At 36.6% G+C, this 27,086-nt stretch overlaps 1 protein-coding gene across 2 annotated transcripts in view; it reads right to left on the bottom strand.

Annotated features, from left to right (window-relative positions):
* LOC111146656 (angiopoietin 1) overlaps positions 1–27,086 on the bottom strand; it is a 240,369-nt gene that overhangs the window by 81,541 nt on the left and 131,742 nt on the right. For both annotated transcript variants that reach the window (XM_022502300.1, XM_022502301.1), the window contains exons 2-3: positions 12,039–12,194; positions 833–954 (exon numbers count right to left, since the gene is read on the bottom strand). In XM_022502300.1, the coding sequence (XP_022358008.1) occupies positions 833–954; positions 12,039–12,194 (278 nt within the window). The remainder of the gene's footprint in view (positions 1–832; positions 955–12,038; positions 12,195–27,086) is intronic.

Raw genomic sequence — 27,086 nt, 5'->3', positions numbered from 1 at the left:
CAGTTCCAATGACATAAGGTATTTAACTAGTTTCTAGCAACACAATGCTCTTTAAATCCATATAATGTATAAGAAATGGAACTGCTTCAAGCCATCCCAATGGCCAGGGGTCAGTTAATAAGCAATACATTTCTCCTACAGAGGCCAGTGCTTTGACTGAATTGGCCATCATGAATGTCAAGACTTCAAAATGATATAGTCCATATATCATCTCAAGATCTCTAAGTCCCACTTCACTTACCTGAGATGATTCATAGTTTATAAAACACATCCATAAAACTAAACAAAGAAATTTATATTATCCAGAGTAAACGTCTTTAAATGTGGGAAAGGGGTTGGTGAGCAACTCCTGAATCAGCTTTACAGGTAATTAATTTTCTGGGAAAAATAAAATTTGTTTCTCTGGTGCAAGATCTTTGAATACAACAATCTCGTAGCTCTGTAGAAGCTTAAGGGCAGATAGAGTGACAATTCCAGTTACAGAGTTTCAGAGATTATTTTTTTCTTTATTGCTATAGATGTCATTCTATAGCAATATGTCAATATGTCAATATTTTGTGTCACTGAATTTATTCTCAGAATCAATTCTTATAGATATGGTGGGATTCGAACAACTAAATATTAGATAAATTAGTGTTAAAAGTTTTTTAAAGAGCATATACTATATACTTCAAGAGTGTAAGCAATTGTATTATTTGTATCATATTAAATTGTCTCTATAGTTCCTTTTTTTTTTTTTTTTACGAACCACTTCAATATTTTAAGAGCTGACAGAGAGGTGAGTGATAAAAATAAGTACATATGTAAATAATTGGAATACGACAAGCCTCACCTGTTTTTCTCATGAATCTTTAGGATTTCATTTGTCTGTTGAAGAAGCTGCTTCTCTAGCTTGTATGTTGATAATGAATTCTCTAGCAGTTGTATTTCAAGTCGAGAAGTTTGATTTAGTACCTCAAGATAAAAGATAAAAGATAAAAACATTTCAAACTTTAATCACAAAGAGTGAAAAGAATTTTTTTTTAATTTAGCTGTGTTTTCTTTTAAAATAGTATTTCTTCTGGAATAATTAATTGAATGGCCTACATTCTACTAATTAGAATGTAGAGCTTTGCAATGAATCTTAAACATGCCATTTATTTGAGGCTGAGGTTGCAACTGAATGAGAAAATTGAGTTGTTAAATCCATTTTCATATTTAAATTTTCATGTCTTGAATCCCTAAGATATTCTACTCTGCTAGTTGTTTTATGTATGCATTATCCCCAATATTGATATTCTATACATGTTATCTCTGAGATAGGAAGCAGTACAAGGTCTTTGATATTGTATATAACTAATAACTAACAGGCAAGTAAAATATGCTCACTTTGATCCCTCACCTTACAAAAATCAATTATAAATGTGCAAACAACTCTTGACATAGTTTAGGCAGATTCATGACCACAGAGTTATTGAATACCTATCATATTAGGTCACACCAGCCCTTCCAGATATCGTATCATTTCACAGACATGGGCACATGTTAATGGAGGAATTGCTACCATCACTTTATAAATGAAGAAATGGAGATTAGACAGAGGCCAAAATCCACACAGGAACCAAGGGAAGAACCAGGTTTTTGAACCCAGACAGTGTGACTCAATTTTAATGCTCTATACCAAAAACTAAAAGGGTTAGACTGTCTTGGTTCTTAATCTGAGGAAACAAAGTGACCAGGAACCCAGATCTCACTGAAGACAGATTGAAGTTATCCTTTCAACTGCACTACATTGGGTGCTCTAGAAGCTATAAATGTGCAACTAATCTTGAATCATGAAGACTCATGCTGCTGGCCAGGCTTTAATACAACATGAGTCTGTGAGCCATGAACCCAAACCTCCAAGCAAACATTGCAAACTGTAATCTGAGAGATACCTTCAAACTGTCCAATGTCTTTGTTTCTCCCTGCCTCTGTTCTATCTACCCTCTACCCTGCTCTTCTTTAAGGGAGGTGAAAAGGGCAAGGAAAAAAGTGTAATTAGCTTTAAAGTTTCCTACGTCATTTGAAAACTTCTATACCACCACACTTTTCTTAGAACTACTTATTGAAAGAGAGCTGGAAAACCTTCTGGAGAGTCAATATCAATCTAAAGTTTACCTCTAAAATTGACGTCATTAGAGCTTTCCTCCTTTTCTGCAGCATGTCGAAACCTCGGATTATATCAGATGCACATACCTTTTCAAAACACACTGATATGACTAGGGCTGGACGTGGATTACAAGAGGCTGTAGGGAAAGGGGATGTATTTTCAAGGAACGAGGACAAGGGCTAGGGTGAGATGAGAGAGGAAATTGTCTCAATTGCAAAATTTAAGGAGGCATCAAAAATATTATATTTTAAATATATTTTATTTTATTACTATTAAATTAAATTATGTTATTTACATTTATATATTTATATACTTATGCAAGTATATAAATGTATAAATAACATAATTATATAAAATAATAAATTAAAATATAATATTAAAAATATTATAATATTTTAATGCAACATTTTAAAAGATCAAAATTAGTGCAAAATAATCCATATTGAACACAGCATAATTTTAAAATAAATATAGGATCTGCTTCTGCACATGTATTATTTAGTTTTGTGTGACTTGTCACCCAAGTCTCAACCCTGTTGGAGGGGTGTGAGGCAGAGGGTGAAGGAGTGGGGGACAGAATGATGACATGGGGCATTAGTGCTTTAAGAACATTTTAAGGTTCTAGGATTCATTTTTACAATTGTCATAAATAAAGATCTGAAAACCAGTCTAAAAGTTACTACTACTAATCAATACTTAGATTTGTGGAGTGGTTTAGAGATTTAAAAAATATTTTCCTACTCTGAATCACTTCTTTTGAGGAAAAACAGGAGCAAGAGGAACTGGGATTTGAAGACAGAATTAGGAATCGCTCAGAAGACAAAATGGTAGAGAACATAAAGATTAGGGATACACAAGAGGTGACTTTGAACTGTTAAACATACTTTTTTGTCCAGGGAAGTTTTTTGTTTGTTTATTAACTAGAATTACAATTCATAAAATAATTAAATAGGGCATGAGGCATCTGGATCTTTTGGTGACACTGAGAATACTGCTTGGCACAGAGAAGACACTCTGTATTGATTGAATGAACAAAAGGTATTTTGTCTCACTGAATCAGGCATATTACAAGCAGTTAAACTAAATCTGTTTTCTCTCTTATTCATCACACTCTCTCATCACACTTTCTGAGATCCTCAAATATCAAAATTTTTATTTTACAAAGAACAAAAACTGTTCTTCTCCATGTCTGAGAAGAAAATGAGAGAATATTGAGAACAGAATGGAACTATCTAAAATTGAAATTGAAGCTGTTTATATCTAAGTTCAGAGACTACAACAGCTCCTAATTTTTCTCCACTTTGTCTTACCTCCAGTCTGTTTGCTACATAACACCAGAATGATCTTTCTAAAAACATAAATCACAGGCTCCTGGGTAGCTCAGTTGGTTGAGCAATCAACTCTCGATTTCATCTCAGATCATGATCTCAGGGTCAAGGGATCCAGCCCTGCTTCAGCTCCCCACTCGGTGGGGAGTCTGCTTGAGATTCTTTCTCTCTTCCCCGCTCCCTGCTCATGCTCTCTCTTTCTCAAATAAATAAATCTTTAAAAAATTAAATATAAACCCCATATGACATCACCAATATTAAAAATGCTAATGCCTTCTCTTGGCAGTCAGAACAAATTCCAAAGCTCTTAGCCTGGCCAACAAGGTCCTACATGATCAGAACCCTGCTTACTTCTCAGATCTCATCCTGCCACTCTAGTCCTTGTTTATTATGCTCTAATCACACTGTCCTCCTTTTGTGCCACCCCAACATGCCAAATTCATTTCTACCTCAGGACCTTTGCACTTGTAGTTGCCCATACCTTGCCAGATGCCTGGGTGATTTCTTACTCAATTCTTGCATAGGGAGGCCTTTCCTGGTCACTGTCTGTAATATAACTCCTCACTCTCCTTCATCAAGTCATCCTGTTGTATTGTCTTTAAAAAATCATCACTACTGGGGTTGCCCGTGTGGCTCAGTGGGTTAGGCCTCTGCCTTTGGCTTAGATCATGATCCCAGGGTCCTGGAACTGAGACCCGCATCGGGCTTTCTGCTCAGCAGGGAGCCTGCCTACCCCTTCCCCTTTACCTGCCTCTTTGCCTACTTGTGATCTCTCTTTCTCTCTGTGTCAAATAAATAAATAAATAAAATCTTTTTAAAAAATCATGACTATTGGAAATTATCCCGTCTGTTCACTCATGTGCTGTTTCTCTACCCCATGAGGATTTCAGTTGCACAGAGTCCTGCCTCTTCCAGATGGAGCTCTCCAAATTGCCAATGCTCAGCATGGAGTCCACAATGGCACAGAGTTAATTGTTGAATGATATGCTAGACAATGGACAGTGAGTTATTTTTCAAGTTGGGTCACTGTCAGAGATAAGGTAGCAGGCCAGTTGAAGGTTAAGTGGGACTTCAGTGATAACAATCTAAAAATCTAACTCTAAAGCAGCTTCTGAATGTGGGAAAAGGAAGGAGACAAATCCAAAATCTCATTTAGTCCAGCATCAGTGTGAGGTCATCTCTGGCCACTTTTGTATACAAATGTCGAATCTTTCTCTTCTTTCTCCATCACCTTGTCTAAATAGCTGCTTTATTGCATTTATCTCTCTGCTGTTATATTAAAATAGGCCTGAAGTTTAAAAATGAAGAACTGAGAGAACTGTATAGGAAACTATGATAAAACCTGACCACTTTCTTGCCATGTGTCTATGAAACTTGCTGCTTAGCAATAATCTAAGAGTTCCATTAAAATGACAAAAGGAATTTTATTCTTTAGCCTAAACATATTCCAAAGCACATCTCTGAGAGAGAGAGAGAGAGAGAGAGAGAGAGAGAACAAATGAATGAACTAGGAAAGGAAAGGAAAAGAAAAGGAGTGAAGGGAAGGAAGGAGGGAGGGAGAGGGAAGGAAGGGAAGTGAAGGAAAGGGAAGGGAAGGGAAGGGAAGGGAAGGAAGCAAAAAAAAAAAAAAAAAAAAAAAAGGAGAGCAAAGAGTATGTTAAAAAAGCTCCCAAGGAACCATTTCAAACCTTAAATTTTGCAGCATAAAGCACAGAGTAAGGAAGACATAAAACTTGAAACTGAGGATTTATAGACTCTAAAATGTCTTAATTAATAAAAACTAAAATTGGGGTACCTGGGTGGTGCAGTTGGTTAAGCCTCCAACTCTTGGTTTCGGCTTAGGTCATGATTTCAGGGTTGTGAGATTGAACCCCATATGGGCTCCATGCTCATTGTGGAGTCTGCTTAAGACTTTCTCTCCCTTTCCTCCTGCCTCTACCCCGCTGTCTCTCAAGTAAATAAATAAATCTTAAAGAAATAAACTAAAATTTAAACATAAAAATGACTAGTTTCTCAAACCAAGTGAGGTAAAGAATTCGGCCAGCTTCCCTTTAATAATTTAAAGAGTGCCTCTGATCTTCCTTAAAAGGAAAATCTCCTTCAAAAGAAACTTTTTCACTAGCTTATTAACTTTGAAATCAGCCTTGTTTGTAGTTTATACTTCCTTTTACTTTAATTATGCTTTTCAAATGAAAAATATAACACAAGGTATGATGCCTTTACAGAGTTTTACAGAAAAATAAAGGCTGCTATGTGTTCAAAGAGTCAGAAGATGACCATTTTACAAAGTTGATGAAATAATTTATTTGGTCAGTGATGGGCAGTGTGACAAAGTATCACATTCCAGGTTAATTTCCAAGAGGAAGGTGGACAAGTAAGAGGGAGTTATCCTAACCGAGTTAAAACAGTGTCACTGAGGGGGTGACTGGATGGCTCCATCAGTTAAGTGTCTGACTCTTGATTTTGGCTCAGGTCATGATCTCAGGGTCATGGGATCAGCCCCCTAACCCCTACATGGATACCAAGTTGTATCCATGCTCAGTTCCGGGTCTCTTTGCCCCCTCCCTCTGCTCCTCCCCTGGCTAACATGCACTCTCTCTCTCACACACAATCAAACAAACAAATAAATAAATAAGTAAAATATCAAGGGGGAACAAAAAAAGCATCACTGAGAGTATGGCAAGCTGGCATTTTGTGCTTCCTGATGAGATGTAGTAGGAAATAACGAGTAATTTTATAAAGTACTCCCACCACCATGTTCAAGTCAATCTAATTGAGCCCTTACAATTCCAGTTTAAAGAAAAACCATGAGGAATGAGTAAATTAAAATGCGCCAGAAGGAAATACTCAGAAAAGTTCAGGAATATGGGACAGTATACAAAAACAATTGGTCCAGTTTCTTAAAAACCTCAAGAAAAAAAAAAATTGGAGGATTGCTCTAACTTAAAAGGGACTATTATGTCTTAAAAACTAAAATGTCTATAAAATTTGGAGTAGAACAATTGAGGAAATCTGAATGTGAAAGTTAGGTAATCTGAGAGAATTACTGTTACTCTTAATCATGATAATGTTATAGAATTAATAGTACATAATTATCATATGTAATATTAGTATTTTATTTATATTATATACATATATATTATATTTATAACATGAAAATCTAATTGGGTTATGGAGTTTAGTAGGGACAGAACTTACACTACAGAGCTAATCCACAGAGGAGTCAGATGGGAACCCAGGTAGTCTGTCTCTGAGTCTGACTTCTTTCCTATAGGCTCATGTAGCTATACACAAGCAGCTTCTCTCTGGGGACCTGCCTTCAGTCAATAACAACTGCTATCAAAATGGTTTCTTTCGTATCACCATGCCATCTGCTTGTGGCAGCTAATGACATCCAACTTCCCTCATCACTCCAACACTAAACTAGCACTATGAAGCAAGAAAGTGGTCAAATTTCTCTTGCTCCTTAGAGTACAGAGAATACGCCGTCATCTAATGTTCTTAGTTGGTCAGAACAACTTTGCAGCAGAGTGTTTCCGTTCAAAGTCCGACTCTGACCCATCAGTTATTTATTGGTATACATAACAATCAACATACAACCTTTAGGATGTTACCTTTGGTCTTGGGAGCATCGGGTTGAAATTTACAGAAATTAAATATCTAATAATATTAGTTCATGTAATCATTTGACAAGGATTTATTAAGAGCTTACTGTATGCCAAATTCTAAGGATAGAGCAGTGAACAAGACAGACAAAATCCCTGCTCTCTTGAAGTCTGCATCCTAGTACAAGTGTTGGCCAGCTTTTTCTACAAAGGGCCAGAGAGTAGATAGATTGGTGGGTCATATGTTTTCTGGTATAACTACTCAACTCTGCCTTTTTATTGGGAAAGCAGCCATACACAACACATAAATGAATGAGTAAGCTGTGTTCAATAAAAACTTTATTTACAAAAAGAGATTGCAATTCAAATTTGACCTGTGGGTCATAGTTCACGGAGACCTCTCTGAATGGGTCATCAAACACTTTTTCCAGACCTTGTGAGAAAGTTAATTACCGTGGTATTTTCTTTGGATGACCCATTAACAAATTTATTTTACTGCCATTTTAACTACGCCAAGGTTAAATATTTATTCAGCTCTTCTCTCTTCAAGTTAAAGAGATCCAGTGGCTCAACTTTGAGAGCTGCCCTTTCAAATCTATTTCGGTCTAGAGATTGATGCTCATTGATTAAACTGTTCCTGAACTGGCTTAAGATTGTAATTGTCCAATTGAAGTCCAAATAACAGGTGTGATAGTTCATGACCTCTGAGAAGCAGATGATAAAATGAGATTAGATATGCAAGACATTTATTAGGGGAAATACCTAATTTAAGGGAAAATTGGGAAGAAGACAGAGTGGTCTAGGAGTACCTTCTGGCTAGGATGCAGGTCTAATCACAGTAAAGAAGAAAGGGAAGGAAAGGAGATTGAGTGAAAGTCTTAGCCTCCAGGGAAGTTGTGAGAAAGTTAGCAAGGCTAAAGGAGAGCCCTTAGCCAAAGTCATGTGTCAGTGGATTCTAACAGTTTCCAGGAGCAGGAATGACTAAGTATCACTACCACAATGTGTCACTGGCTACAAGTGGCCACTGGGAATTGTGCCCTCTGCACTACACAGTGATTTCAAAGCATAGCAGCTGGAGCCACTGCTCAATGAAACACCCACAGTAGGAGATTGGAAGGATGCATTTCTTATGGATATATGAAAAGGCTCCACAGCTAATTAACTTGATGGAAAGTTAAGATAGAAATGGTTTAAACAAGTTTTGCCACATTAATTCAATTAAGCTCGCTGAGGATAAGGATTGCTTTACTTATGGCTGTATTCTATACTGTACCTATTAAAATCTCTTGCAGCAAGGAGATACCCAAAACTTGCATTTTAAGATTTGGTTAAATTCCATTCCTAACACAATGGTTTCTATAAAAATAATTGGAAATTGGGGGAAACTCAGCCCAAGTGTCTAAGGAACTACCCCATAGTTACACAGCCAGCAAGTGGTAAGGACAACGAGATTCTAGGATTACACAAGACGACTTCCAGGTACATGGTAACATGATGACAGTTGATGGTACCATCGGCACAACAGCAACAGCAGCAGCAACTTTATCATTTATAGAAAACATTCAGGCGTTACTATTAGGTTCACATTACTTTTGTTCTATCTAATTTCCATCTTACCTTCTGCCTGGACCCTTTTAGTGTCTACAGCCCTAAATAGAGAAAGGAATCCTGAGAAAGGCAGGAGGATAAAAAGAGCCAGTATAGAAAGCATGTAGACTCTGATGTCAGACTTCCGGGGGTCAAATCTTTGCTCTAACATTTACTATTAGTTGTCACCAAGGACAAGTTGTTTCTCCTCTCTAGATTTCAGTTTTCACATCTTTAAATGAGGGATGATGATAGTACCTACCCTCTAAGAGTTTTATTAAGTTATTAAATAATTAACATTTGTAAAATTGCTTAGAACAGAGCTGAACACTAATTATTAGAGATGGATTTTAATGTAGTTTGTCTACTAGTGCACCTCTAATCAAAACTGGCCTGTGGTAGAAGCCAGAAATGGACTTACAGGAAGGAAGGGACATGAATAATGTTTGTAACTAACCCCTTTATAGTGCACACTCAGAAAGAGGAACTGGAAGTAAAGAACATTTTTGCACCAACTGATAACAGAGTGAGAAAAACACCGCAAGTGAGACTAAGGAGGAAGGTATGGGCATGGTGCTGGCGCCTGACTCTCAGTGCCTTGTCTAGCAGGGTTATTTAGATGTGCTCATTATCTGTTTCTTTTCTGATTATGATCGTTATTGAACACACAAGTATTTTTAAATGGCATTGCAGTAAAACAATGTTTCTGCCACCTTTTGTTAAATTCAAGTCTAGAAGGTCTAGAGAGACGACCAGAAAGAAATAAGTTACTTATCTTTATAACATCATCATGTAAAAGTTAGCACATGGAAATGTATTGCAAATCCATTGTTCTAAGTTCCTAAAATAACTGAGAACCTGAATTCAGTTTAGGAAAAGCAACACATACCTGTGTGAAACAAAGTAGGAGTAATATGGGAGCAAAAACCTACGGGCAGGCTTTCATAGCACAAAAGGATCTACTGGTCTTTCTTTACAAAAATACTTAATATACAAGAATAGAGTGCATTTAGATTAAGGGATAATTTAAAATTCATTTTGTCCCTTGTTCCTGCATCTGTACTTGAGTGAACTAGAGTGGTTATGTCTAAGTAAAACGTGTTCTCTTGCAAAGGTTCAACTAAACATCACGTGTATATACATTCACATGAAAATGTTTTGGAGCAACACAGATTAACAGACAGCATAGACAGTTGGAAGACATTAAAATAAAGATGAAAAGAACACCCAGGTTTTACTTCTTAAGGGAGGACATAGCTGGTCTGAGCCACTGTCTTCCTTCTCTACCTCCCTCTCATTGCCAGTTCAGTTAGATCTGTGATTTTTTTAGATATTTTCTAGGTTTTAGCTATCTTAAAATTCTTCTTGGTGCATCCAATAAACCTTCTTTGGCCTTTAAGGAGTATTTAGTTTTAGCTGTTCCCCATTGAGAGAAGGGTTTTTTTTTTTTTCCTATGAATTTTCTCTACCATTTTCCATAAAGTACATATTTCTTAACCTTACAGATGTAGAACAAGTTGCTATCTCTTACCAAAAAAAAAAAAAAAAAAAAAAAGGATTTGGGGGGTAGAAAAAAACAAAGTCCTGCCAGGTAGGTCATTAAAACTTGTAACATAAATACATAAAAATTTCAAATGTTCACTCAGGTATGGTAGTATTAATTGTCTATGTAGAAGATGGTGAGTATTCTGTTCTTACAAAAACAAGAGAAAATACACTCATATTATTTATACTACCAGAAGTCAATATGTGCAGAAGACCAAGCTTGCCTGGTATGATGATAAATGATCAAGTAAAGTTTCAAACTTTTTAGTTATAATACGTAGTCTTCCCTTCCCCATCGCCTGTGGTTATTGATGATGGTGTGTAGCAAAAAATATTTGCCAAAGCCATGTGATTTACTGCTCCATTGTAATCCTCATTTAAGTTCTTATTTATTTTAATGATTAGCATTGCTAATCAAGAGGGATAGAAAAGGAAAGAAATGAGAATGCCTCCATTTGAATGCCAGATTCAATTGACTAGCTGTATCAATATGGGAAAACTGCTCAAACTTTTCTGACCTCTGTCTGCTTTAAATGGTTTTCATAAAAATCATTTGTATCTGGGAAAGTTGTCTGTGTAATATATAATTCTCTGTCCATATAAATGGTCATTGTTCTTTATCTTTAAATATCATTATATGATCTATGATGCCATTAACAGAAATAAAATAAAGCAGAAATAAAGTTGCATCTTGTTTTTGAATTTATATTGCTAAAATATTTAAACAAGGAGGCCCTTAAACTGAGATGGCTCTAATGCCTTGGTAACCTATAGAAGTAAATCAAAGCCTCAGCCAGAGTCAGTGCACTTCAATCCCAGAAAATGAAAGTTAGGAACAATCAATTACAGCCAACAAGGCTCCCCCAAATAAGGCAACTGCTGAGGCTATAGTCAATCAAATAATTTCCTTGCTTTGCTTCTGCATCTCCTCTGTTCAAACCTTTCCCTTAGATCACACAGTAGACTATTCCTAACCACGTTCAGCTAAGCACTGCTCAACTTGAGTTGATGCGTGCCCAAATAAATTCTTGAAAATTTCGATAAGCCTCAGTTTATTTTTTAAAATATATTTCAGCTTTGTTTCCAGAAATCAATTACCTTGAGATAGACTCATCCTCTGGGATTCAGAATGGTAAATGGGATAACCATTTCCGTGGTGAAAAGGAGACCAAGAGATCATCTTCAAATCACCAAAAATATTTTCACTCAACTGTAATAGTGGGTTTGTGACTGATGATGAATGGGCATTTTACTGATTTGTACTGAAAGATTATGACTGTACATAAAAAAAAAAAGTATGTCATTGTCCATGGTAGGATGATACAGATATTATGTGAAGAGTTGTAATTGACTTCTCATTATAAAATCATGCTAAATAAAAAAATCTACACATTGCTGATGAGCTCACTTGGTTTTCCTGCCTGTCCACTGACTGCACCAAACCTCTGCCAGTGCCCTAGTGGCTGGTGCATTACCAGAGACAAAGCAGGGCAGGTCAGAAATGCACATCAAAGGCACCAATTTGACCCAAATGACTATTCTGTTTGACACATATCATATCACAGTTGGTAGCTGCAGTGTTTATTTGAATTTCAATGCTGATTAAGCCCTTTGCCAGTCCTGTTTTTGCAAACACATGCAAAGCTAAATACACCAACCCTTGTTACATCAAAAGAAACATGCATAGCGCGTCAGGCAGTCACTGTTGTTATTACCAATAAACAAAAATGTATATGTTTCCCCAATCTCGGTGGTGAAATGTGCTCTGTGTTTACGGAGTAAGCTAAAGGGGAAAAAAATTTTCTTAGTGAAGAGTTTGTCGACTCTGGCCCAGGGGTGTACCTGGGTCTCAACATCTGTCAGCTTTCTGGTCTGTTCTGCGGTTTGAGAGAGGAGGCTGGTTCCTATCTCGAGCATGGTGGCCGTGTGGTTCTGAACAGCATTCTGCTGTATCTGGGCCATCTCCGACTTCATATTTTCCACAATGTAGTTCTCAATCTGCAGGAGATAAAGGACAAAACATACTACATCATAAGCAAAGTCTCTCGGAGCATGGAATATTTACAACGACAAAACAAGACACAGCTGGCAAATCAGCCATCTGGCAGGGATCTTCTGAATTTCTGGGAGCTGGGGAAATGGGAGCAGAGCACACAGGAACCCAGTTGCTAGCAAACTCCTAATATACCAATACATATGTATAATCATCACAATCGTAACAAGTATTTGTACTTGGGTAGTGCTTCCTTATTTTCTACAACTCCTTCAACCCTCACAGCGAAGACGTGAGTTAGGCACTGATGGCCTCATTGTTTTTTGTGGGTTTTTTGTTTGTTTGTTTTTATTTGTAGCTGAGGAAACAGAATCAGACAAAGGTCAATAATGAGCCCACAGTCACCCAGCAAGAATGCAGCAGTGTTCGTATGATCATTTAAATCTATATCTTGGTTCTCTGGTCTTTTCATTATACCATATTGCCCACTAATCTCTGAGAAAAATTCAGCCTCTTGCTTTCATTTCTGTAATGAAAAGTAAAAGATCATGCTGGGTTAGAGAATTACACAAGGGGTGGGAGGAAGACAGATGCCCAAAACACAAGCTTTTAAGGGAATAGTAAAGTTCAGACAACACTATATGGAATAAGCTGCAGAGGCAGCGAAAACCATTCTCAGTGCTCCTTTAATTTATTTAAAAAAATAAAATAAAATAAAAAGGCAATGAATGTATAACCCATAAAGCAGCATTTACCCTCCCTGCCTTGGGTAACATTTCATCCTCTATGGTGCCATCTTGGAGAATACTATGGTTGTAAAATAAATTGTACCATGGGGGTCAGGAAGAATTATTAAGTGACTTACTGGAAGGGAGGGTGCTAGGCACTGCAGAGAATAAAGCTGAGCATAAGCACTGTTTGAAAAATACAGAAGAAGCCCACACTTCCCTGTCGGTGCACTTAATTCTCCCCCACCACCCTGTGGTGACTACATTTTATTACACAATTACACATATGGGGAAACTGCATCCCAGAGAAGTCAGGTCCAAGACCACACACCACAAAAACAGCCAGACTTGGATTTGGGTACTAAAGTCCTTAACTTTCATACCAACACTCTCAACCACTTGATAGCTCTGCCAAGTTGTGCTCCACAAACCGGGTTCCAAATCATTAACAGCTACGTGATTTTTACTGATTTAGTGGACCATAATACATCCACTATTTTATAATCCATAGTATCATTATTGTCATGTAATAAATACAGTCTAAAGCTAAATTCCCCTTTGTGAAACCTTGGCAGCTTACTTTCTAACACCGTCATCTCTTGCTTATTTCTATTTATCAAACATAAATCTGCCCCATGTGAAAGAAAATGAAAGGTTAGAATCAAACTCATATTGTTATTAATAAATTCTGACTATGTCCTTGGTAATATCAAGTAACTCCCCTTCATTCTTTATTTTGAAATTAAAAGTAGAGGGGGAAAAAATCAACCTACAAACATCTGTTATAAAACAAATACAACACAGGTTAGAATAAATACCTAGAAATTATCTTGACAAAACATTTAAAAAACAATAGAAAGGTAATGGAAAGGAAGGTAGGTCAGAGCATCAGACATCTGTTGTTTTGGATTTTGCATCATATTTCCCTTCTCTCATAACATCCTTTGACTTTTGAGGGAGGATTTATAAGTGGGTATATTCTTAAAAGTGGGAGGAGAATCTCCATCATGGAGGTGATACCCAGTGTATACAACTGACACTCATTAATTGTCTGTGTGACACTCATTAATTGGCACTGAACTAAGTGCTTTCTTTTTATAACAGTACTTAACCTTTACAAGTTTATGTGGTGGGTATTGCTATAGCTGCTTTATAAGTGAGACTATTGAGGCCTAGAAAATCCACAGCAATTTGCCCTAGAGAAACAGTAAGTACCCCCAACGCCAAAACCCACATTCTCAATCTCTAACCTTTTCAATTTAACACTATTTAATTACTCTGTGATTTTACTATGTAGAGCCTCAAAACCACATGAGAAGCATTTTAAAAATGCAGATGAATGTGCAACACACTGGAACTCTGAATCGGAATTTTCAAGGGTATATACTGGACAACTTTATTTTTTTTTTTTTAATTTTTTTATTTATTTATTTGACAGACAGAGATCACAAGTAGGCAGAGAAGCAGGCAGAGAGAGAGAGAGGAGGAAGCAGGCTCCCTGCAGAGCAGAGAGCCCGATGTGGGGCTCGATCCCAGGACACTGGGATCATGACCTGAGCCGAAGGCAGAGGCTTTAACCCACTGAGCCACCCAGGCGCCCAAGGACAACTTTATTTTTAAAAGCTTCCCAATACAATTCTGATTTAGGCAAAGACCAGTGCTTCTCAAAGTGTGGTCCACAGAATAATTGTCTATATGAGACTGTTTGTCAACAGTCTGTCAAGAAATGAAGAAACTGTAGTAGAATGCAAATTACCTTTGTCACTAAGCACTACTACAAATATAGTGTATGTGTGTGTGTGTGTGTGTGTGTGTGTGTGTAGTAGCAAGACTCTGTCAATGAAGAAAGTGATGCTCTAATGCTTTAATTTACATTCTGGAGAAAACTTCTTACCTTGTTTGCAAAATGACAACAATTTCATTGAGTAGCATTGATTTAGACCACCAAATTTATTCAATGTCACATTCACTGCTTACCAAGAAAGTTCAAATAACAACCTGGTTTCCCATGTAGATTTGTCTAGTGAGAGAGAATTCACCAATCAGTGAGCTCCAATACAGATCTGCTTGATATTTATACGTCATTTTTTTAATAGTAGGCTCTAGGCCCAATGTGGGGCTTGAACTCATAACCCAAAAATCAAAAGATGCATGCTTGACCAGCTGAACCAGCCAGGCACCCCTATACATCAATTTCTTATGCAGTTGGTTACTGGGAGATATTTCCCAGAGCTTAACTTGCTCTGGGTATAATATAATCATTTCAGTCTCCATAAAGGAAGATACCTTCTGGCATAGAGCTAGTACATCAAGGCTCAGCTGCTTTGTGATCCTATCTTTGTCCACTCCTATCTATTTATTCTGTATTATTATGGCTTTTCTTAACTGTAAAAGTTAACACCAGCAAAGCAACATAACTGCTTTACATAGGCATTCATCACAAAGATCCTCCCAATTCTGCTAACTCTGCTGTAGAAATATAGTAGGTCTCCAACCTATACTAAAATTCTTATTTGGGCTGCCATGATTAGTAACATTTATATAACTCTAGTTAATTATTTTTTAATCAAGTGGGGCTGCTCTCTCTAGGAGTAACTGCCTTTTAATGCAAAAGATAATGGCACAGTTAAGGAGCAAAAACCAGATGTAGTTGATTTAAAGACTGAGGAGGGAGGCAGAAGTCAATATACAATGTGTGATTAATAAGGAGGGCTACTTTCATCTTATCTCTAAACATTCCTCTGTAGATGTAGAACTGTGAAATACATCTTGATGTGTCCTATCAGCCAGGTTCAGGAAAAATTTGTAACAAATTCAATTGTCCTCATATAGTCCCTACTGGTTTTAAAAATATGTTTGCAAAATATGATGGCTACTTCAAGTTTTAATATTTTAGAAACATCTAAGATGCAGACCTGAGAGATTATAAAGCAGGAGACTCTCAACTGGAAGCATCAAATAATTCGATGGTTCTTCTACTCTCGGTGTCTGACTCTAGATAAAGTACTGGCCAAAAGACCAGCAAGAGAAGGTAGGATGCCACTTGAAATGAGATAATGAACAATTAATGATGTTTAAAGCAAAGAAATAATGTTAAATTTGTAAAGTAATTCAGTGTTTCAAAAAGCTTTCATACACATTGACTGGATTCATACACCAACCCTACATGGGGAGTATTGGATCTATTTTCTGATTTAAGAGATGATGCTCAGAGGACTCAGGTGACTTAATAGAGATGAAAGAAAGGACTCAGCTCTACCTTCTGCTGTTCCTTCTACTAGCTTCAGATTTAGGAGAACTTCTCTGTTACTGGACTGGTTGGTTGATTGATTAATAAATGAGTGATTTCCTTTTTAGCCAGTTCACTGAGAACTAATTTATGCACTGCTTCGAGAAAAACATGCCTCATTAGAGAGTGATTACTTTATTCTGCTTCACCATACTGGATGCCAAGTTAATTTGAAGGGAGGTAAGAGGATCTAGGGCCAGTTATGTGGAAAGTTCACTTTGCTAGCACTTTTAATGCAGTGGGTCATTAAAAATTCTTTCACCAATTCCTACCTTTTTTGCTTAGTATGAGATTTATAACATATTTGTTTTCTTCTACCCATTCTATTTCTTGCAAGCTATTCTAAAATAATAACAAGAGAGTAACAACAAGAGCACACTAAGCCTCTACTAAGGTTAAGTATCTTCTTTTTAACAGTCTAGGCACTGTACTGCTTCCTCATTTTGCTGATAAGGAAACGGGAAGTTAATGTAAATTGTCTACCATCACACATGAGTGGGTGAAAGAGCTGGTATGTTGGTTTGAAAGAGGTTAGGTGGCCCTGCAGTTTGTGCTCCATTCTACAGACAGTCATGAAGCACAAGCACACTATCGCTAATGTCATAGACAAATACTGGTAACACATAATATTCATGCAGGAAATACATAAAGTGAAGGCTACAGAAAAGATGAGGAGAAACTTGTTTAAAGATAGATAATTTTTCATTTTTTTAAATTTAATCATTTTCATACAGATTGATGACTATAAGGTACTGGGAAATGTTACATGTAAGAAAGCACATATACAGTCAACTGCGTGACAAGTTGCATTATTAAGTAGAGAAAAAATATTTTTAAGAAGTCAAGATTATCAGTCATTTGCAGTTCACTCACAAATCATTTGCCCATGTCTTTTGCCAATGAGTAGTAGGACTTTCCAAGATGAGACAACAGTTTTGAGAGAGCTTTCTTACCGGGTCTTCAAGATTCTTGCTGCTTCGGGTTCATGAGAACCAAAATCTGTGTGATATTATGACATGTCTTGCATATGAAATGCATTCTCTATCATTTCACTTCAAGGCCTCTCTTAAACAATAGCATATCTTAAAGCACAAAGAATAGAATTTCTCCATGTAATTCTTAAGAAAAAAAAATTTTAAGCCCTATAAAAATTGACAAAGGCATTGTTCACTTAAAATATGTTGTAGATTAAGTGGACTCTTATTGAATGTTGGTGCATATGGTACTACTCAGTTATGGCAAAACAACCGTGAAATAAAGTAAAAGGGTAAATATGGGAAAGCAATAAAAAGGTAAAACAATGCAAAAAATGCCTTAAATGTTGATAGTTTTATCTAATATCCTTGTTTCATAAATCAGTGGCAATACTGAAAATGCAGCTACCTCTAGGTTTATGGTTTTATAAAAAGATGGTTTAGGCCAAATATACTATTTGCAAGAATTTCTATTATTAGATCTCCCAGTATACTGTTTCTTTTACCAAATGGCAAAATAAAATTGTCTTTTTAGACAACAGATCTATTTAGCTGACATTTGAAATAGTTTCTGTACTGATATGCATGACATGAATCCCATTTCTCCTTTTGGTATCTGAAGGAGCACTTACTGTTTATGTTAGAAAGAAAACCATTAGAATAAGCAAGCTAGAAGAGATATTAAAAATTATGGGCTCCCAAAATCTCATATTATAGATGTGGTGACTGAGATTCAGAGAGGTTCTAAAAAGCAAGGTGAAACAACTAATTGATGTCAGATGTCAGGCTGTGTTCACTCAGTGTGTGGGAAACTCAGACTTACATCATCAAGCTGAGCTAGCAACAATGGTTGCCAGTATTGTTGGCCCACCCCACATTTCCTTATTCCTTGCTTCCTGCTGTTTGCTTCACTTCTCTGGACTCCTGGTTTGAGGTTCCCTTTTGATAATACCAATTCATGCTCCATCAGTTTTTGGGGTGTTGACTCTGCTTTCTGCACTCTATACTTCCCTTCCAGCATTGATGTCCACCAGCCAGCTGTTCCTCAGTCACAGAGCCTCAGCATCCCCCTGATTTTATTCTTTCTATGCATTGCCACATAAGTGGCAAAAACCAGAGCCAGACTCCAAAATTAGTTCAGGCTTATTAACCATGTATCATGTCAATTCAGTTCTAGCAAATATATGATAAATGCATCGTATGCACTAAGTCTGGTACCAGATATAATGTGTACAAAGAGTTGAGTCTTGCAAGAAATAGATATGTATAGATGAATCTTTTTTTTTTAGATTTTATTCATTTATTTGACAGAGAGAGACACAGTGAGAGAGGGAACACAAGCAGGGGGAGTGGGAGAGGGAGAAGCAGGCTTCCTGCTGAGCAGAGAGCCCATTACCGGGCTTGATCCCAGGACTCCGGGATCATGACCCGAGCCGCAGGCAGACGCTTAACAACTGTGCCACCCAGGCACCCCTAGATGAATCATTTCAACAGCATTGGTAAATACTCATTTACCTCTGACTACATTTCTTCCTGTAAATATTATTTCTGTTTGATAGGGAGAAGCTCTCAGCTATTGACAATAAGGTGAGTGGGACTTTATGATATCACCTCCAAAAGACTAACAGCAATACCCCCACTGAGGCACAGAGAGAAGCTAAGCTATCAAGGGCCTGACAGAATATCCTCCATGAACAAATCCTGCAATAATTTTTCTTGGTTTTGATTCTTTTAAGACCACATTTTTGTGGCTATTGAAAGTGGTCTGTCACATATACAACCCAGAGTTGGGTCAAGACCCAGGAAAGTCATTCTCTCTCCACCTAAATGAATGAGATGTTTCCTATGCCAAAATATACCCTGTTAGCCTGGAAGCTCTCGTTTTACTCACCTTCACTTATACCCACCTGAAAACCAAAAAAATTCAGAGTCATGAAATTTTAAAATATAAGTATCTGCTTAATTTTTCCCTTTACATGTTTTCCCCTGCTTTACATGTTTTTAGAGGGAGATGGAATATAAAAAGCCCAGTCAGGCAGGAATCAGGTTATCTGGATTTTAATCCAGGTACTATTACTGATTTACTCAACAAACTTGGGCAAGTTACTTAAACAATTTGGGTTTCAGATCTTGACCTATGAAATGAAGGTCTGGATTAGATTATTTCTAATGCTTGAAGCTCTCAAATTACTTGATTTAAAAATTCTCTTTTAAAGTGTTAGAGTATGAAAGATTTTAATTTATTATAGAAAATTGAAATATGGATGTATATAGTTATGTCTATAACATATAGAATACAAATCTTTAAAGGCAATTAGGAAAAAATTACAGAAACACTATATAAAAGCCTTAGATCAAGTTTCCAAAGCAAGCTAGAATTTCTGGCTTCCTTAATTCCCAGACACCAATCTGTCCAAAATATATTTCTTGTTTTTCACCAACATGTCCTGGCTTTCTCCCTATGTTTCTTATATTAATGAATGGCACCACTATCACCTACCTATTCATCCAAGCCACAGGGAGTCACCTTTTCTATTCTTTGCCTTCATTTTCAACATTCAATCAGCACCAGACTGTGTTGCTTCTGTCTCCTGAAGAGTGCCTAGGCCCATCCCTCTTCCTACTTCCCTTTACCCCTACCACATCTCTTTATTCCCATGGGCACTGACTTAGCTCAGATTTTGTCATTTTAATTCTGGATTTGTTTTGACCCTATAACTGCTCTCCTGACTCCAGACATCCTCCAGTCCATCACCCATGGCATAACCAGAGGGATCTATCTAAAACATAAATTTGTCCTCATCACACCACTGCTTAAATTTGACTTTCAGTGGCTTCCACCACCTGCAGATAAAGTCACGACTCCTTAATCAGCATAGAAGAATCTTTACGATCTGTATCTGGCCTCCTTTTCCCTACTTGTACTTTATGCTCCAATCATACTGAATTATTTTTCCAAAGATTATTTTCTTATGCTTCCATGCCTTTGCACAAGGCTTTGCTCTGACTGGAATGTTTCTTTTCTATCTATCTTTTCATTGGCTAGGTCCTGTTTTCCAAAATTAAGTTCAAGTTTTTCCTACTTAAGGAAAATTTTCATGACTCTCCTCTCTGTAGTATCCTTCCTTTCTTCTACTTCTTTTTTGAATATTCATTTATTTATTTTAGAGAGAGTGAAGTGCAGAGGGGTAGAGGGAGTGGGAGGGAAAGAATCCCAAGAAGACTCCCCACTGAGCATGGAGCCCATTGTGGGGCTTGATCTCACAACCCCAAGATCATGACCTGAGCCAAAATCGAGAGTCAGAAGATTAACTGACTGAGTCACCCACATGCCCTCTTCCTTTGTACTTCTAGAGCATCCTGTGCCTCTTTTTATTTATAACACCATTGTTTTCAGTACACCACAAGCTCCTTGAAGGCAAACAACTATTCTTCCTGGTATCACTTAATACCTGTCCCTAAGTAAATAAATTAGAGTAAAATTAATTAATTATTATTATTATTTTTTTTTTTTTTTAGGTAAGTTCTATACTCAACATTGAGCTTGAACTCACCACCCTAAAATCAAGAGCTGCATACTCTACTACCTGAGCCAGCCAGGTGCCTCTTGTAAATTTATTTTATCTTATTTTATTTTTTAAAGATTTTATTTATTTGAGCAAGGATGAGAGAGTGAGCTCACAGAGGGAGAGGGAGAAGCAGACTCCAATGCTGAGCTGAGAGCCTGATATGGGGCTCGATCCCAGGACCTTGAGATCATGACCTGAGCCAAAGGCAGACACAGACACTTAACAAACTGAGCCATCTGGGCACTCCGCTCTTCATAAATTTAAATTAATTCAAATAATGCATGAATCAATGAACTGGTATATGAAAATACTAAAAGACTCCAATTGTGAGCTTACATTTGTTTCTGAAAGTATAAAATATCACATAACCAATTACTGATGATGCCTTTCTGAATGTCAATGGGAACAAAGTAAAGATGCAAAAGTAGATAGGTCTGAAGGCATATATTCTCACTTACTGGACCATATAACCCCACTTTGTCTTAACTGTACCTTTCTACTTTTTTCAATCTAGTTATAGGTAATTATTTAAATTAAGTTAAATCCAGCAAACACAATGAAAACTAACCATGTTTTAATTACTGAGCTATACAATGAAAGCAAAAGAATAAGTAAAACTTGATTCTGATTATTAAGACTATCTATAATACAAGTATATTACAAGTGCTAGAATGAAGATACAAATGTTTGCCCACCTGCCTGTCTGGTGGGGGAGGGTGAAGGAATAAATGAAATCTCTAAATGCAGGAATCAAAGAGGTCTTCCTAGAGTCAGTCCTAAATGAGTACGGCAGATGGGGCATACAGTTCTTCTGTCTGCCTTAACACACAGAAATGGGGCCTGAAAAACCTGGAAGATGGAGGATAAAGAGGTAGCCAGGACTATGACAACATGCAAGGAGCTATGCTTGCTTAGGCAAGATGATGGTCCTGACCACCTCCTGGAATATGCTATTCAGGAAATGAAGAATTTCCTGGTCAGAATCAAGATCATGCCTTTGTGGCCCTACACAGAGCAAAAGCATACCTTCAGATTTTAATACGAAATTCATTTAGTAGGCTCAGGAAGATAATTTCTTCATACTTTACCATATTTTCAAATATACTAAGCATAAATTCACCCCTTTAATAACACATATAAGTATATATATGTATATATGTGTATATTTACTTGTACACATATGCTCTCATACACATATATCCCCCTACTCCCAACATATGTGTGTCAGATTCTTCATTCATATCTTGAGGTTCTGCTCATTTCACTGTAGTTAATTTCATTAATGTCCCATTTAAAATCACCAATGCATTACTTTCCTATGGATGAGTTATATTTTATGTCAAATTTAATCACTATAGATAATACCTGTTTAACAGTCATGGACAGCTACAGTATACTAACATTCAAGAAACTTTTTTCCTAAATTCTGAATTTACACTTAGATGATAGAGAAAATGGATGAAACACAAAGTAACTTTGTACACATTGTTTTTATATCAATCAAAAGTGATAATTTACAAAATAAAGAAGATACTGTTTGAAACAGAAAATTGTAAACATTTATCTCCCTTTAATTGAGTGTTTTTGTTGTTGTAATTTTGTTTTGTTTTGTTTTAGTTTCTAGTTTATCTGGAATAACATTTATCCCCTTGCATGCTACATAAAATACATTCTGATTCACTTAAAAAAGAAAGCTTTGACATTTGAACTAGTGAGCACCCCAGCAGACAGTAAACTGTGGGGGGTTGATGGATATAAGAGACTATCTACAGGATAATTCTAAGAAACATCTTCTGCAAACTCTGTTCTTTTTCTCCTATGACAAATGACAGTGATGCAAACAAGCAGCTTATGATATTCATCTTTAAGGAAAAACTCCTGCATTAAAACACTGTAGACCAGGTCATGCAATTTAAGTACTTAGCAGATGAGTTTAAACATAAGTTTAAAAGCCTAAATAATTAAGAGATTCATAGATTTTTCAGGAATACCCACTACGAGGTAGAAAACTGCTATCATTTTACTCTGGTATTTCATATCAAATTGCAAGGTATTGCACTTAAAATCTAACCTGTTCAACATTCTGACTTTTTAGGCTATTATCTTTCCATACATCCTACTTCTTCCCTTGAAATAAAAAGTGATCTAGTCATCTTCCTTCTCTTCTTAAATTATATATGTGTGTGTTGTGCATGTGCGTGTGTGTGTGTGTGTGTGTGTGTATGGGTGTTTTCTCCTACAATGTGGTATTACTCAATGGAACATACAGTAAGTTTGTACAGGCATAAAGCTGTCAACGTCATTGCATAATAAACATTCCAAAGTATTATGTGAGGTCTAACTTTCCCTGAATAATATTTGTTGAGTAGTTCTTATTTAAATTACCCTTGGTCCAAGAACTAGAAAGATTATGAGGATGAAGACAGTTATTCAAAGTCTAAGAAAGGGACAGTGATTGCTAACATTTTATAAGTGATATGAAATCCCTCTTTTTCTTCATTTTCATCAAAGGACTACAGACACTCGGCATTGTTTCTTCTTTCACAAAGACCACGTTGGTGCCTTGGCGATGCTTGTTACATCTCCAGTGTTATTGGAAGGGAGCCCAAATTATCATTACAGTGAATTAGTCCCTCTTAGAATTAACTGCACACCATGAGAATGAAATGAAGCATAAGTAACTGTTAAAATACCTGCTCTCATTGCCACATGTACTGCCAGAGGAATTTTGTAAAAGCCCTTTTTTTTTAAATTTTATTTATTTATTTGAGAGAGAGAGAGAGATCACAAGTAGGCAGAGAGGCAGGCAGAAGGAGAGGGGGAAGCAGGCTCCCGGCCTGGCAGAGAGCCCGATGCAGGGTTCGATCCCAGGACCCTGAGATCATGACCTGGGCCGAAGGCAGAGTCTTAACCCACTGAGCCACCCAGGTGCCTCGTGTAAAAGGCCTTTTTAATGACTGACTGATCTAGTTTGGAGAGCTGTAGGTCACCTCACAGTTTTCTTCCTGATTTCATGCCCATCCCCAACAAGCAATGATCACCCAAACCTTCTATTTTTCACTAACTAAAGAAAGGCTGATCTGATTTATGATAAATTCTAAAATCTTGGAATCTTAGAAATATTAGACATCACAAAGCTCCCATTAAGATTTAGCAGATATCACATTTTGACCTTTGCTTTGAATTCTTTTTTTAGTAAGAAATAAAATGTTGCATAGATGAACTAAGCACCCCTTCTACATACACACAAGAATTAGCCATTATCCTGAAATTGATATGGACTTATACTACATAGGTATATACACAAAATAATAAACCATGCCATTTAGTATATTTTCAAGATTTACAAAAATGTTACCTTATTGTATGGCTCCTTCAACTCTTTCATTTTTTAATCAACATTAGGTTTTTGAGACTGAGATGTGTATTAGCAGTATAGTTTTATTATGAATTATGGGACTGAATAAGATTTCATAATTTTAACTGATAATAAAAATAGTCTTGTACCCCAAGGCCTGACTTACTCTGAAGACAGGAGTACAAACTATTTAGACCCATTACCCTGAGTTCGAAGAAGGGGCAAATTGTTTCTCAACATCTCAGTAAACCCCTAGGACTTCTTCTCTAAGGGGTGGAAGGAAAGCTGTGTGATGAATCTTGTCCCATTTATAGAATATATTTCAAGAATTTGTACAAATAATTTTTATCTTTAGCAAATAGTTATTTCCCAGAGAGAGCAATTAGGGGGTTGAGAAAGAAAGAGAAACAAGAAAACAAGTTGCCAGAACGAAAAATTAATTCTATAGTCTTTTCAAACATAAATTACTACGTTAAAGTTTTAAAATAACCATGACCACAATCATAAAGGCAGCCCTCCCGACTTTCTAGGCAGGCTTCCATTGTAGAGACTGTATAGTCTAGACTTTACGGCACAAAATGACTAAAAAGAACCAACTTTTCATGGCTTAAAAACAAAACAAAACAAAACAAAACAAAACAATACAAAAACCTTTCTGCTTAACATAGTAAGCAGTATACAAAATGATATATTTATTTAATACATTCTCAATTATGATAAATGTATTCAAACACATTTGTATGCACTGGAAAAAGAAAAGAAACACTGAATTGTGAACAGTGCCTATCTATGGCTGATGGGAATACAGGTGAATTTTATTTTCTTCTTGAAATAGCTGATATTTTCCAATTTCTTTAAAAAGAATGAGAATTTAATTTTATATTCAGGAAAAAACAACAACAACAAAAGAAGGAGAGAAAGACAAAAATGTGCTTAGAATGCATTCAGTCTGTGGGAAACTTCTAAACACCTGGCAATTTAGTAGTGGTGTGGTCAGAGCAAACCTGGAAAACAGACTGTGATCCACAGGCATGCACCTTTGGTTCCACTGGTTTATCTCCTCTAGTCCTGTCCTTTATGCCTGCCTTTATGAGAACCAAAGAAAACTAATAAACAGGAGAAAACAAAGAGCAGAAACAGCCTCAAAGAGTCTCTTCTGATGGGGAAAGTTTGGTGGAAAGCCTCTAATAATAGCCATTATCTACTGAGGCTTCCTATGTGTCAGCCAATGAGCCAAGGTCTTTATATACTTTCCTTAAATTCCTCACAGCTGTCCTTTGGAATAGATATTGTTACCATTTCATACCGATAAAATGGTAGAAGTGCTGAGAAATTAAATAATGTGATCAAGGTCACAGAGCCCAAGTGCTACAGCTGGTATTAAAACTTTGGGCTGATTTGCAGGTCCACTCTCCTTCCACTAAAGTCTGCCTCAGCATCTTGTTAGTGCAAGGCTCCCAAGGGGCCATTTCCTGCCCAAATCTGTCTAGCTGAAATATTTTGTTTGGCTAACCCATCATTTCAAGTACAGTTTCAAGCCTTCAGCCAGGATGGGTAAAACTCCTGGCCCTTTTAGCTATTAAAGTAAGCTGCCTTGATCCCAAAGATATTGCCACCAGTTTGGGGGGGAAGAGGGAAGAAGGCACCTAACATTTGCCTATCACCTTCCAACGGTTAAAAACAAACAAAAACCAACCATGCAAAAACTCTGCATTCACTTGTTTTCCCTTTTTAAAATCAATGAAAAATCACTTTCACCACTATCATGCTGAGGAATATCAACAGAATGGTTGAGTCAGTATGTAGTGGGCCCTTTGAGGCCTTCCTAAACTGAGCATAAAGTAATTATTTTATATGACAAGGTGACTTATTCTTTCCTTAGCTCATGATGATATGTTATTTATAGCCTCATTAATTATCCTTGCTGAAAAGTATTTTCTTTCATTTATTCCATCATTTCATTGATACCATCATCATATGGCACATGGATTAGTATTATTCTTGTTCTCCTATTCATTACACCATCATCCTTTCAAACTAACATAAATGTCAAGTGAATCCTTATTCTCATGTTTGTATACACACGTTGAAAACTTATTCTCATGGAGTGTACTCTAACATTATGACGTAAAAAAAAGCTTACCAACAACATTTTATCAATAATCTTCAAACGAACATTTTTTTTCTTTTTGAAATAAGTGTTTTCTAGGTTACTAAGTAAGTGTTCTCTAGGTTAAAACACACTGAGCTATATCTAAATTGAAACTGCTAAACTGATATAATTTTTGCTCAAAAAATTTAGGTCGTCAAAAGTCGTACTTACAGCTAAATATACATACATAAGTTTTGCAGATGTATATATTTATATAGAATATTGAATTGGAATACATGAATACATACACACATATCTACATATACATATACATACACATATATGTGATAAAATAATAGACTGTAATTGTTGCCCCTTGAAAATACATGTTTTATCAAGTCAGTATAAGATTATAGAATAGTACATCAGATAATGACAAAGACATACAGGTACATGCACAGATGTGAGAGTGTAATTATGCATGTTTATATAGTATATACACATATATTTTCTTATATGGGATGAGCACAGTTTGTTCCATGGAGCTAAAAAGATGCAAAAGATACAGTTCTTACCTAGTCCCTGTCTTAGTGAGAAAGCCAAGTATATTAATAGACAACATCGTTATAATGTGGTAACTGTTAGAATAGAAAGAGCCTGCAAAAGATTATGAAGGAGATACCCCAGGTTTATGAAATCCATGACAATTTTGTTCCATACACTCACAGAGAAGGACTAAAGAGTTTGGTATATCCTCTCAGTTAACTCAACATGACTGAGCACAAACATAACTTGGAGAAAGCACATACTTCTCAGCTTCTTGTCTGTCCTGATATGCATTCCCGCTAAGGGCTGGTTGCTTTTAACATTCAATTTCATCATGACCT

Source organism: Enhydra lutris, unplaced genomic scaffold, assembly GCF_002288905.1.
Source record: "Enhydra lutris kenyoni isolate GAN:26980312 unplaced genomic scaffold, ASM228890v2 scaffoldscaffold14, whole genome shotgun sequence".
Classification (NCBI taxonomy): Eukaryota; Metazoa; Chordata; class Mammalia; order Carnivora; family Mustelidae; genus Enhydra; species Enhydra lutris.
Note: the sequence above shows the minus strand (reverse complement) of the source record. Positions and strands in the feature narration are given on the sequence as shown.